This window comes from Opisthorchis viverrini (genome assembly GCF_000715545.1).
Source record: "Opisthorchis viverrini unplaced genomic scaffold opera_v5_296, whole genome shotgun sequence".
Classification (NCBI taxonomy): domain Eukaryota; kingdom Metazoa; phylum Platyhelminthes; class Trematoda; order Opisthorchiida; family Opisthorchiidae; genus Opisthorchis; species Opisthorchis viverrini.
In genome coordinates this window covers 270,767-284,430 of record NW_008751953.1, presented here as the reverse complement: position 1 = coordinate 284,430, position 13,664 = coordinate 270,767, and the positions used below count along the sequence as shown (strand labels likewise).

The 13,664-nt window shown below is 43.0% G+C and overlaps 1 protein-coding gene across 1 annotated transcript in view; it reads right to left on the bottom strand.

Annotated features, from left to right (window-relative positions):
* Positions 1–13,664, bottom strand: part of T265_09674 (hypothetical protein) — a gene marked incomplete at both ends in the record, with an annotated part of 117,825 nt that overhangs the window by 61,730 nt on the left and 42,431 nt on the right. The window contains one exon of the mRNA XM_009175825.1: positions 3,768–4,709. Coding sequence (XP_009174089.1) covers positions 3,768–4,709 — 942 coding nt within the window. The remainder of the gene's footprint in view (positions 1–3,767; positions 4,710–13,664) is intronic.

Genomic DNA, 13,664 nt, shown 5'->3' with positions numbered 1-13,664 from the left:
TGATGTGGCTTCGGTGCCGAATACGATGTGTCATTTAGAGACTAAGCATTAAAGCAGGCGCCGGTTGTATATTTGGAATTATTTGGGACAATTCTAAAAAAGAAAGCATGTCAAGGAACTTTGCGGAGTCTTGAACCCAAGACCTTACGTCCAGATGTTTGAAGACTTGACCGATTGGTCTTCTTCAGGTCACCCACTCGTGACCGAAAGTGCTTCACCCGAAACTTCCACCTGAGAAGTCATCGCTTATGGAAACGGTCAAGACTTGCAATAATGCGATGTGGATCCCGTGACTGATGGATGAGTGCTGCTAAATCTAGTCAGGTTAACCGCACTGCTGATTAGTCGCTGTTAGCCGGAATGTTAAATGTTCAAACTACTAGCCGGGAGGTTGCGGGTTGGTCCCTCTATGAAGTTTCGTGAGATATCCACTGCTCACTGCACCTGCACAGTGCTTTTGGCTTTTCAGCAATCAGTGACTTTACCTACAGGATGAAGCCTCTACCAAAACTCTAATATCCTTCCACACTAACAGCAATATATGAGCACAGTTTTATGGCTTTCAACGCTGCCATTATTCCTTTAGCCCCATAGGAAGCTTCATGCTATGTTGTTTACATGGAAACGCAATTTCAGGGTAGGGATCTTTGCAACTTTTTCTGCTTTGTGCTTCTACCTCTGGTTTGATGGAAGTTGACCAGGTAAATTGACAGAAATCTTACCAAGGCGGTTGAGTTGGACAGCTGTTAGTATTGCTCCACCTGCTATCTCTGAGTACTTTTCTCCATATTCGTCTATTTGTATACATAAACAAACAGACTGATAAACAACAATCTTGTGGGCGGTTAGATATATAAACACCTGGACCACGACACTTGTGGAAAATAAGTTCGCTTTCCCTATCGCGTTCATTCCAACAGATTAGGAATCGCAGGTTGGTATGAACACAGGGAATGGAAGATCTTATTCGCAAGTTTTACGAAACTCCCTACAGATACTTGCTGTTAGTTCCACCCGTTCGATAATCGCTCCAAAGAACTTCAAATTTACACTCCTCCGACAACAAAACAAAAGTATCCCATTCCATTGCTGTAGAGTTTTCATCATTCGCAAATCTTTAATCATTGATTAACGGAGGGCCGATAGCATGGTGTCTTCATGGACAATCTATCCTTTGAGGTCATTTCAGTGAGTATCAAGTCACAAACTTTGCTAAGTTGACCTCCTAGTAAGGAGCTTTATCTAGGTTTCATCCCAAAAAGCTAATACTGAGTCTTTCTTGCTTACTTGGATTCATCATATGGTCAAATGGGATCAGCAGTTGACGAAAGGTCATACTGAATCCTACCATATCTTCACCATTGATAAGGAATTAAAGGCATACTCGCCCACCGTGCAGATAGAAAACTAGTTGGTTAAGCAATATGATTGGAAACAGACGATTCTGGCTTATTTAATAACTAAAACAAAGCCCAACTTCATAAAAAACTACTCACAAGGTTGCTGAAAACGTGTGATTCAGTAGAGTATTCTGTGAAAACCAAACTGATATGCTAATGAGTGTTTTTTTGCTTGTCTCGCTACTTGGGGCATTTCCAGTTAGAGGTTTTTCCTGGGTTGAAACTACATACTGATGAGCGTCTGACCTAATTGGTGTTGGTTTGAAGTTGTTCTCAAATCACCGCATGTATTTCAGATTATTGGACTAGTTCACTATAACTATGTTCACATACTGTATATTTTGTTTTCCGTTATTCGAGTAAGTTGATAAGAGGATTTCCGGCATAATAAGAGAGCTTCAGTGCTCTTAGGCCATCAGGTTGTATAGCAGAACTGGTCCGTGGTGAGGGTGATCGAGGTGCCTGTTGAGTTATTGGTCAATACCGTTGTTGATGAGCACCTGCGGTGAATTCCGCAATGGAGGCCAAACTAATTAAACTGTTTCAACATGTGGATGGCCCCTAGCTACATCACTTAGGATTGAACTGAACGAGATAACTGATGCAGGCTTTTTTTAAGCGCTTCCTCCCAGTGACAATCAATCGCACGAACTTATACGGGCTAGTGTTTTAAGATCATTTTGAGAAATATCGATTGTTTCCTTTTTCTAAACCCTGTAGATGCCTAGCAGAAAGATAAATAGGGTTGGCACGCGGAATTCCGAACCACACGAGCTCCGAAAAGTCCCTTGATCTGACCTCAGGGATGGTCGCTCATCACTCTGAAATTTAACAGAAAATTCTAGGGGAAGTGAAATATTTCTGTTTCTTGAGCGGTAGTGCTCTATGAATATAATCCTTCCAGATAAAAACAAGTGCTGTCGGGAAGAAATTGCATTTTGATGCAAATTCCGGTTTCGATGATGATCTAGGTGGGTCTCGCGAGTGTCGAAGAGCAACACTCTGAGTGGAACCTAAACACACTGGTGCTTCTACTCTTTTCCGAGTGAGCTGGGCAGAGTCCCGTTCGAGTCTAAGGGTCTTCAGCCACTTACAAGACATAAGTAATCTGCTAGTAAAAAATGTTTCTCAAATTGCATTGGCCAATTCAAAAGTTGTCGGCGGTGAATACTCATCCATTTGAATAAACTACGCGGTTAAAGGATGAGTATTACTGCATTTTGTCTAAATGCAAGATTGTGAAACTACCGAGGAACCACTATGAGCCGAGGAGTGGCGTGCAAATTTTGTGCACAAGTTGGTGGATTCGTATCTCCTTCCCCACTATCGGTGATTCGGCACACGCATTAGACAGCTGTGGAGTACAGCTAAACTCTTCAACAAGTAGTGACTCAGTAGTACATTATTTTACTCTCAATTTAATCGTTCTCCAGTGGCCAGCGTATAACTCGTCCATGAAATCTCCCTGAGAAGACTCCAGCACAGAAGAATGTGAGCTGTAGCAATTTCGGGTCCCTAATGAAAAACAGGTTTTACATGAAGATATAAACCTGTGATTTCTAGATCTATGACCACTTTTCTAAAGTTGGAGGTTGAGAGGAGCGCGCTGAAAGGTGTTCAAAGAATGTGGAAAAGTTCAAGTCGAACAAATCACCCGAATACCAGGAATCCATAATCCTTTCGATTACAAAACATCGACTCTGCATGCGAATTCCCCGTAAAGCACTCAGCTCCTCGGTCTTGTTCGAGCAAACACCTTTTAAAGCTCAGCGCGAAAACGGTTTTTTCGATTGAGAAGTTAGTGTCAGGACAATAAACCTGACAGTATTCTGGAGCGTTTGAAGCCTGGGCAAGCGGCTCCATTATGCGACAAAAGCGCTCGTCACTCTCTGTGTCCTTATCAGTGATATGTGCAGTTGGGAAGGAACCCTATTTTTGTGAATAAAACTATTCACAAGGTTGCTGAAAACTCTTCGACAGCCCACGACCGGTTTCGCCTTTCTTGAGGCTCATCAGGTAGCCGAAGTCCGCGAGTTCCCGTCAACCTTGTGTTCTACCTGAAACCAAATCGCACTGTTTTCGATATCTCGAATATCTTTGCAACTGAAACATGAGGCGGTCTGTGTGCAGCATATCCAGTTGTAGAATATCATAATCGAGAGATTCAGTTGAGTCTCTCGTGAAAACCAAATTGATTCGCAAATGAGTGTAGTTCTCGGAAACGCTATTTTTGGTTATGAACTGCATGTCTAAGTGAACTTTTTGAAATTGCATAACCCTATGCTTTCAACATTTTCACCGTGAATTTCTCTCTGTGGCAAACAGGCACAAGCATGCTCCATTTTCGAAAATTTTTTGTCATCTCACCTTATGTGCATTTCGTCGGAAAAACGCTTTGCAAGATTCGCATGTAAGTTGGCCAAAGTTGTGATTGACTGCCCGATCACCGCACACCTTGCACCTTTTCTCCGAATTCGCTCCTGAAAGTTCGGTGTTGTGATGTGTGGCATGCTTGAATTTCCCACTCACTTTGTCCCGCCGTATGTCAACCGAATCGGATGGATTATCAAAGGAATGCAAGGGGTCGAGCGGATTTGACTGCAGTTCCTCAAACACGTGTCCGTCTGTGGATGGTCTCACAAATTCCATGCAGCCACTGTACAGCTCATCCAACGAGGCGTCTCGTACATCGTGTTCACTAGCAGATAAGCTGTTCGTTCCCTCTTTCCTGGTATCATTCCCGCTACATCGAAACACGAATCCGGCCTCCGTGGATTCACCGTTAGCACTGACGTAATCTGTCTCAGTTGTGTTGGTGTTGCTGTGTTGTTGGAGTATTTCGGACCCGTCGAAACAGAGCAGTGGCTGAGGACAATTCAGTGGCGAACCTAGCCTTGCCACCCTGGTGTTATCATGTTCATGCGTCAGTTGCGAGCCGACATGGTCCATGGGCGGATCATTCAGATGCGAAGGAAGTAGGTATGGATGTTGTCCACCATTGCCAATTTCAGTGGCGAAGGATGACTGAGGGACAAGGTCAAATGTTGTGGCGGTCGAGCTCTCAGTACTGCTTCCACAGCTACCCGCTAGTCTCGGAGTGGCGTTATTCGGTCGGTGTTGAAGAAAGCATTGGTCGGCCAGTAACAACGTCGTGGCATCCAAATCCAGCCGATTAGTGGTCATCTGGCTTACAGCTGTTGGAAGTGGCGGTGTGGTGGCCAAACCAAACGGGTACGGATCACGTGAATGAAGCAGCATTTGTTGCTGCTCGGCATCCATGACAGTGGTAGCACTAGCATCGACGTAGAGCTGGTACAAATAGAAAAAAAACAGACAGACAGAAAAATGGAGTGGGCTGGATAAACGAGCGAAGCCAGGTAAGGAAAAGGCATATTTAGCCACAAACTGCTGCCAGCTTACCAGGTTAGAAAACCGAAAACTTATGGCAAGCCGCTCCATCAGTATGAAGATAACGGTTGAATGGTTTACAAGTATAAGGGTAGAGTTTCAGGCTGCAAGGCGCCAGACAGTGGTTTTATTTGTACCGGGGTTACTGAAAAGTTGAAAAAAGATAAATTTGGAATTGACTGGTGTCGCAAGCTCGGGGAATTCTAATGCGACGTTGATTACGTTTCTGACCTCGCTAGCAATTTTCACAGGGCTTTTACAACAATCAAAGTCTGCTGCCATCGCTCTCACCGCAATGTTTGCCAATTCAGCTGCATTCCGGCACACTACGTCACTGTCATGGAAGCCAAATAAAGTGGCATCAAAAAGAATCATTCACTCCATGGAAGAACCCCGTCGCGAGCAGTACAGGTGGTCTGGATTCAGAACAATCAACTACCCACCGCAGCTGGGTGAGAATTACAGTTAAGAAAATGAAGAAGTCACTCAAATCTGTCAGTGTGTCGTAGACTTGAGGTTGGATAAGATAACGGTGAGATCGACAGAAGCCAAGACTTTTGGTCGAGTAAACCGAAAGCTGTCATTTTTTCACATCGTAAAAGGGTTATCTATTCAGAATTTTGAGTGATTGCTTTGAAAATTGCGGCAAATCACATGGTATAATTTCACTGGTGGGGCAAGAGCTGTAGGATTGACGCTATCTAGAGCTTGGGGGCTTGGGTGGTTGTTGGAATTTGGTTGACCTTCATCTAACGGACGAGAGACATAAAGCCACATACTGCTTAATCCGGGTAAAGGACAAAAATAAACAGTAAGGCAAATAGTGCTCAGGTTTGGTACTTTTCCACCGTTGTCAACAGCAAGGTGAAAACCTTCAATAACAAAAAAAGAAAAATTTGTCGAGGAAATCATTGGACTCAGATGGATCGTATTCATATAAAACTATGCTATTTATTATCAGCAATATTGTAAAATTCATGTAGAAATGTTTCTGTACACTACAGATGAGAGAAACCGGTGTGAGTTACTCGATAGTACCCAAGGAACAAAGTAATTCGTCCTCGAGATAGATCTGTTTTGAGGACGGCGTCGATTTTCCGGAAAAGGGAACTAACTCGCTATGGTGATACAGAGAAGAAGCAGTTCCTGCAAGTGCATTCAACTGTACGTTATGACTGGGTATTGCAACAGTGAGGTAGATCAGAGAGAGCTGTCTGTGGAAGATGGTGGACGTGATTTCCAAATGATCGGATCTTTGACGGAATAGACCAGGGCAACTATTTGAACGAATAGTTCTCCTAACATTTCCCTCTGGAAGGATGTTCAATACTTCGTGACCATAACTACATGGGGAGTTTTCATAAAGGAAACTACTCACAAGTTTGCTGAAAACTCTTCGACAGCCCACGACCGGTTTCGCCCTTCTTGGGGCTCATCAGATAGGCGCAGTCCCCGAGTTTCCGTCAACCCTATGTTCTACTTAAACCCAAATTGGACCATTTTCGAGAAATACACTCATTCGCAAATCAATTTGGTTTTCACGAGAGACTCAACTGAATCTCTCGTTTATGATATTTCACATGGGGATTTGCCTACACGGACACTTTTCTCTCTCCTTAAAATGTCCACTGTTTAAGCAATCAACCTGCAGAATAGTTCGTTTCTGGTAGTTTCACTGAGGTCCTCTTTCCGCAGAAAAACTTGGGTATCCTACCACGACTTTTTGTATGTAAAAAGCAGGTCAGTTAATAACCGTTTATTCGCTTAAACAAGCTTTGTTTTTCGCCTAAGGTTGAATCGTTTGAGGGTCGGAAGTTATCCATACGTGTTTACATCGCCCAAATGTCGTCTCATCGAACACCATCCATTTTGGTAGGTAATAGGTGAGACATCCGCAGCTGTTCCCCTGCAATATTGCTGTTAATATGAATGTGGCGTGACCGGCCAAGTCCCCACTGTCTATCTTCCATTTGTATCCCCGTATTTCAAGTGGTCTGCTTTCTGGTCATGTCTGACTAGCACAGAAATTGCGCTGAGAGCAATGCATACAAGAATAGTTGATCAACCGGAAAGATGCCTTATTATTTAGCAAACAGACGACATCGATGAACATGACATTTGAATGTGGTCGTAGTTGCAGACTGAAGCCAACCAGGGAATCACAGTTGCCAACCCAAGAGATTAGCTTGCTGCCGGCATTCCCATGTTGCCACTGAATAACAGGGACGTAAAAATAAAAGAGATGATAACTGTTGGACTATTTTTCCCCATGCCTATGGATTCTTATTGGCGGATTGAGATATACGATTGCTAGTGTCTGCACAGCGTTGAATGGCTCCCACATAGCAGTCCTTTTGATTTTAGGTACCGGAAGGAATACAAAATTGTATAACCAACATGCCAACATGTCGCGTTCAGCCAAAGGTCTGATTACTTTGTGCAGACAACACACGAAAGGTTTTCAGCAACTTTGTGAGTAGTTTCCTTCATGAAAAAGAAGACACGAATATCTTTTGTTGGACGCGAACTTCCACTCGACTACCTAAAATAGCTAAAGGATCGAGTAGCGGAGTCTGGCAAATGCTGGAAAATGTGTACTTTGTTGCAGCTACGCGGTACAGAAACACCCGGGGGTTGCTCATTTTACAAGAAGGTGATTACTTGGTAGATTTACAACAGATTGCGCTTCTTTATCGTCAGCACTCCAAAGTGGTTTCGTTCCGTAGAACTAAAAACAGTCTTGTCAAATCTTCAACTAGAATCCCTAATACGCACCTAGTCTAAAAAAATGAATGCTACAATTATACCCATTTTTAGCTGCGCTGTTGCAATGATCAAAAATATCACTGGGAGATGAATGTCTTGGTATTAGATAAAAAAACTATCCATCTTGTTTTTCGCTTCCAAGTATGGCTAACTTATTGTCTAAAAATAACTCGCCAGGATTTCTCATCAGTTTTGCCGTGACTACAAGATCCAGACTACTGGTTTCAGAAACCACTTTTCTTCGGATGCTAAGGCAAATCTCTCAAAGAGGTTTAAGTTTTGCAAGGGCTGTTTGGAGAAGCATTGTAATTCTGCATACTTCTCTGAAAGAAACCAACATGCCTATATTCCGAAGAATCTAGACTTTATCCGCGTTGAGTGGAGGACAGTTATATTTAGGTATAAAATCAAATGTCACTGCGTTAGCTTAACTGGCACCGCACGAAACACAACTTTGTTTGCGAAACGGCCGCATCACGAGTTAACACACGTTTGTCCGAAACATTCCACCGTATGGGGCTAACGAAGGCACCAAATAAATAGAACAGTTGTGAATACGAGCTAAAACGACATGGTTTTATCTGAGATTGCTTGAAGTTCGTCAGTAGCATCTTCAGAAAGTAAGGTTTTTCACAAAGCCATGGAGTTTCCTGCAGGAAAATGTCCCCTATGTGGGGTAGGTCAACATCAGTTCATGGGACTTGCGTCCACAATGCGGAATGAGGACAGGTACTCTGCCCTATGTATGTCTACTTCCAGCGAATCCCTGAAAAACCCACTGCAAATGAAATATAGAATTTTCAGCAACTACATAGAGGGTTGTAGATTGGAGTCATGCTTTAAATTCGTCCAGTGCAGACAGCTGACAATTTCGAATAAGTAACGGAAGACAAACGAGTGCTTTTTAGCTTTCCAGTCAATATTGTCCTTTCCGTGCAGAAGAAAATTCATGATGAAACGTTCCAAGAGACTTTTTTACAAGTTATTTACAATTTATAACATTGTTACTTTATCCGAACGGTAAGCTGAAGGCCGCAGGTTCGAATTTCCCCAAGTGTTAGTAAAATGTGCACTTTTGGTGACCTTCTGTGTTTTCAGCGACTTTAAGTTCACAGAGACGTTTCAACTTGAGCTTTAAAACGCCCGCATCTTCGACGAAAATCTTGGTATTCTGTAGAACAGCACGTTCATGTTGGTATGATATGTCCGCATTAACCAAGGGATTTTTACTGGGTTATGCCTAGGAATTGCAGTATAGGACGCATGTCAAGTACCACCCCACTGCGGTTCGCGGATTTAAAGCTTATGAAAACTACAGTATGTGACATGAGGTGATGATTTACGAAGCACAGCACTGAGGGTCGCCTGGTATGACTAAATTCTTCAGTTCACGTTGGCAATGGACATCTGTCTCCAATCAGATTGTGGTTTCATTTTCCCATAAGTATGATTACCTAGTTGTAGCACTTTCCCATTGCTGAGCTAAATAAAGTTCAGATGACAAAAATAAGAGCGAAGCGAGCTTCTTAAGATGATTGTCCCACTGCACTCCAGCCTTCATGGAGCTTTCATATACTTTTGTAAGGTTATTACAGACGCGTTGGGGATCACGTCCGTGGTTGTGCTTTGGCAGGCTGTAGTTCCACTGTCTTACTTCAGTAGCCTGTTGCCTTATATTCTCTAAGCTGAAGGGATGGAGCGCATTTTTCACTGCATTGAATCTGTTTGAAAGCAATAGCTTTCAAATGGGGTGCTTGGATCCAAAGGAATTTGGCCAGCTTTTTTCGGGAAGATCTCACATCCTGATTTTCGTACAAAAGGTTGCCCAGGATGATAGTGCTTGTGCAAAATGGGTCGCTTCCAAGTTTCTTAGTATTACGAGAGATAAACTTGTCTCCTAAAGAGAAACACCTTCGAGAATGGAGTAGCCTGTCTACTCACGTTATGCATATACCGGTCCATAATCAAACTTAATGGATGGCTGCTGAGCTACGGTAGGAAAGAAGGGTATCTATCTATCTAAAAGCAAGGGATTTTGGCTCCAACGGTATCACCAGTGGGCGTCTTAGTCTAGGGCCATCATAGTATAATCAACAAATCTGTGGTGCTCACACAGTGTGATGCTGATGCATGCACAAAAGTGCCCTAAATTGTGACCGAAATTGTCTTGTTTAGTAGAACATTCCACCTCGACTGCATGTTTCGTAGCCTGAAATGAACTCTGCTAGACGTATACTTTTGCTCAGGCAGCCTTGGGAAGATATTCTCATCAGTCTTACACAAGATCGCTTTGAAAATTGTGGCTTTCGGCAAGCTTACGGTGCATTGTATCGGTGCATTGCATCCTACATAAAGAATACATACATCGATTGGAAGCATGTATGCTTGGTTCTATGAAATCCGAACTTTTGACTATATGCGAGTCTCAGTATTTTCGAGAATTTTCGCTGACGGTTTGTGTACCAAACGGTGAGTTGAGAATGTGTAGAGATATTGGTCCTGGACATTTACTGGTGGTCGCTCAGTTGATTTGTTCGCCAAGCATATTAATTAGCTTGCAAACGCTTTGTCCCCAATCAAGGAGACATCACCAGTGCGCGCAAAAGAAGGCGTTTTCAAGATTCCTACTTTGGCCTGTCCCAAATTTGCGCGCTCTTTGGAGGTCAAGGAAACACTTTGTCATTCTAACGGATTTTGGGTCCCAGAAAACTAATCTGGCAGCTCGGGTTTTATGCATCTTCATGCACTCTAGCAATATGACTTCCTACATCCAGTTCTTAATTTCCGCAAATCTACACAATGCGCTTGAAATCTTGAATGGAGTGAGCCCACGCCATTAGACCACATACTATAGCATTGCAAACACCAGTGACTATATACCATAGAATTGGAATTCACACTACAAATGAGTACGTATTTCCTATTACGCAATTCAGTCTCTGTGAAACTGGGCCAGACCTTTGCCCTGTTTCACAAAAAATACCACTTAAGAGCGTTTGAGGGGGTTTTCTAGTTGCCACACTGTCGGTTTCAGCCACACAACAAACACCGGTCCTGTAACACAACGTGTACTAGTTTCTAGTTTCATTGCTTTTCCCCTTTCAGGGGTCATTTTTTTGAAACAAAGAAAGCTATCTTATATCAGAAGCCCGTGAAGTTCCCGATTACACTGGACTAACCTGAAAATTGTGAACCACTTGGTTTGTCTTTGCAACTCCTTGTGGGACAATAGCATGGTACAGCAATCCTGTCTGAAGTTAGGACTTAGACAGACAGGTAGTCCGTCAATCATTCCTTCAAATGTTGAAGTTGTTGTTTGCCTTGGTTTGCCATAGAAGCTTAGTTATTTCATGCATTCTGCGCCCAACTTAAACAAATTTCACCCAGTCTAACAGTGGGTTCTTCAGTCATCATGTTTTGCAACAAGCTAGCGTGTAGATGTTGCATGAAGCTGAAACCGTTTGTAGACAAAACTACTCAGCAATAATGATATCTTGCATGTAAGAACAAAGGTGTTTTAAAAGGCAAGCAGCACGTTCGTTTTTACATAGAGGAAGTTGCCTTTGTTATGGTGTCTTTACTTCGGTTGTGTACCTTGGCAACTAACCAAGTTTGGGGTTGTTATCAGAGACCCACGTGTGATAAGAAGATGATAAGGAATAGGTCTTTGGTACGGAGAGCCCCCAGTAGCTAGAAAATATTTTCTAAAAGACCTGTGTCCGAAAATGTTGCTGGAGGTCTTGCGGTTGTTCTAGTGAGTTTTGGTGCTGAGCTATTCTTTCGATAACACCTTTGGTAATTTGGAATTTTTTGCACAAAGACTGGTAAACTGGCCTTAGTATAAGTTTGTAAGATGCTGCTTGTCTGGGCAATTCCTGAACAACAGATGTAATAGCATCTAAACGAATAATGAGTGAGAGGAAATCCGATCTGATTAACCAGCAACGACAAACATCATGGTCTTTAAAATGGGGGGGGGGGGAGATGTTTTCACGAGAGACTCAACTGAATCTCTCTTTATGGCATTCTACAACTGAATATGTTCACACAGCCCGCCTCATGTTTCAGTTGGCACGATATTCGAGATGTTGCGGTATATTTCCATAAAGGAAACTACTCACAAGGTTGCTGAAAACTCTTCAACGGCCCACGACCCTTGAAGAGCTTTATTCTCAATGCAGCAATACGTTTTTTAGCCCACTATGTGTACCAGACTAAAACACAGTGTGGCAGTGTAAACACTAGGTGACCTTGTTTCAAGTCAACCTATGAGCAATGCCAGAAAATTACGCCAAAATCCTGCCTGGTGGTTAGCAGGAGGGAGAACAAATCACAGGCTGATGACCCAAATCAAGCCATATGTTTCGGGAGGTGTGAAACAGCGTGCTCGTTTGCGCGTTTATACGTTTGCCTGCCCAGCGAAGCTGGTATTTATGTGTCAGTACAGTTGGCTTGCAGATTCTTGTTTGGAATGGTTGGAAACAAGAGTAAGCGAAGCTAAGAAGCAGAAGGCGTGTGCGGAACTAAAAATAACGCATCAACACACGCCACTGATTTATGAGCCAATTCCCTGCCGCGGAATCGTTAGAATCACCATTGTTTTCTCGCTCGCTCGCCCGTTACCTCGCCTTGTATGGTGGTTTGGGAGCGATGAGGCAAGCAACCAAGCCTCATGTCTCATCCCTTCACTGTCCATCCATCCATCCATCCATCCATCCATCCATCCATCCATCCATCCATCCATCCATCCATCCAACCAGCTATCCATCCATACGCCCATCCATCCAACCGACCATCTATTCTCCCAGGCATCCGCTCCTATCTATGTCCATAAGGAGAACGCCCTCGTTGTTTGTTTTTCGCCCTGTACGTTATCATCAGTCATCGTTGTTGTGTTGGGGTTCAAATAGTAGAAAAACGGGGTCAGAAGTAGTGAATTGGGTGTTTGGCTTAGAAGAATGACGGGGAACTCTGTTTGAGATTTTTTGTGGTTTTCAGAAGTAAATGAGTAACAACCAGTATTTGGTTCGTCGTACGCGAAACACTGTTTCAGGAACGGCAGTAGGTCTGGGGTGTTGGAGAGGCAGAAGTAAAAAGTGAGGCTGTGGATCAAAACTTCCAAAGCTATCTGTGCTTTCGGATGTGACCTAATGGAATTAAATCACCATAAAATCACCATAAAAAAAGCAGTAAAAGTGAAAGACTCAATTGTTTGTGCCTTTAGGAGCAAATGAGAAACAGTTATGGTCTAAGAACGGGAAGGTGTAGGTTTCATAGCAAACTTCGTTCACTCGGGATCGTCGACCATTTCTCCAAGCTTAAGCGCTAAGCTTTCTGATGAAAGGGTTCCTGAAAAGAGTCTTTTACCGACGCCATTTCGCATATCCTCACCTCTTAAGCAAATCAGCATTCCTCATTAACTTTCGGTTCACATTTTATGTCACTGTAAAATTGCACCTTTAGAACCGGAATTTAACAATCCTCCCAGCCAGAGGCATTTTTATCATACTTTAAAAGTTGCAAAGCCAAATTTAAATCATTTGAGGAAGTTTCTCTTCTTAACTCCGACATAAAACTGTGCTAGCCATATACTTTTTAAAACTGAGCAGTCAGCTTTATCCTTAAAAGTTGCCCCACCTTGGTGTTGGATCTGTTTTTGCCGTACCTGTGTTTGACGCGCAATGCTTTATCTCGTCTGAAAATATCTAAGTCGAAAACCAAAACAACCAACTATCAAGTAGATCTGGCAGGCATCAAATAATCAGAATACACTTTAGCTCGTAAAACAGCAAGACTGACGTCAAGAATAAAATGGTGTGACATTCAATCAATGCTGTCGTACATAAGGTCAAGTGGGTCACTCGCTCACTCTCGTGAGTCTGAGGACAATCCAAGCCCACCGTCCTCGCCCGAAGTTTGCACTCAAGAATGGAACAGCTATCTGAATTCATTTGGAATCTAGCTCTTGAGTTAAGCTTGCGGGATGGTCACAAAATGGAAAACGGTCAGCTAGCTGGACATGCATTTTCTCTCCTGGAAGAATAGCCTGAATAATGTAACCAAAGTTGTGTGATTTCTTCACCAAGTATC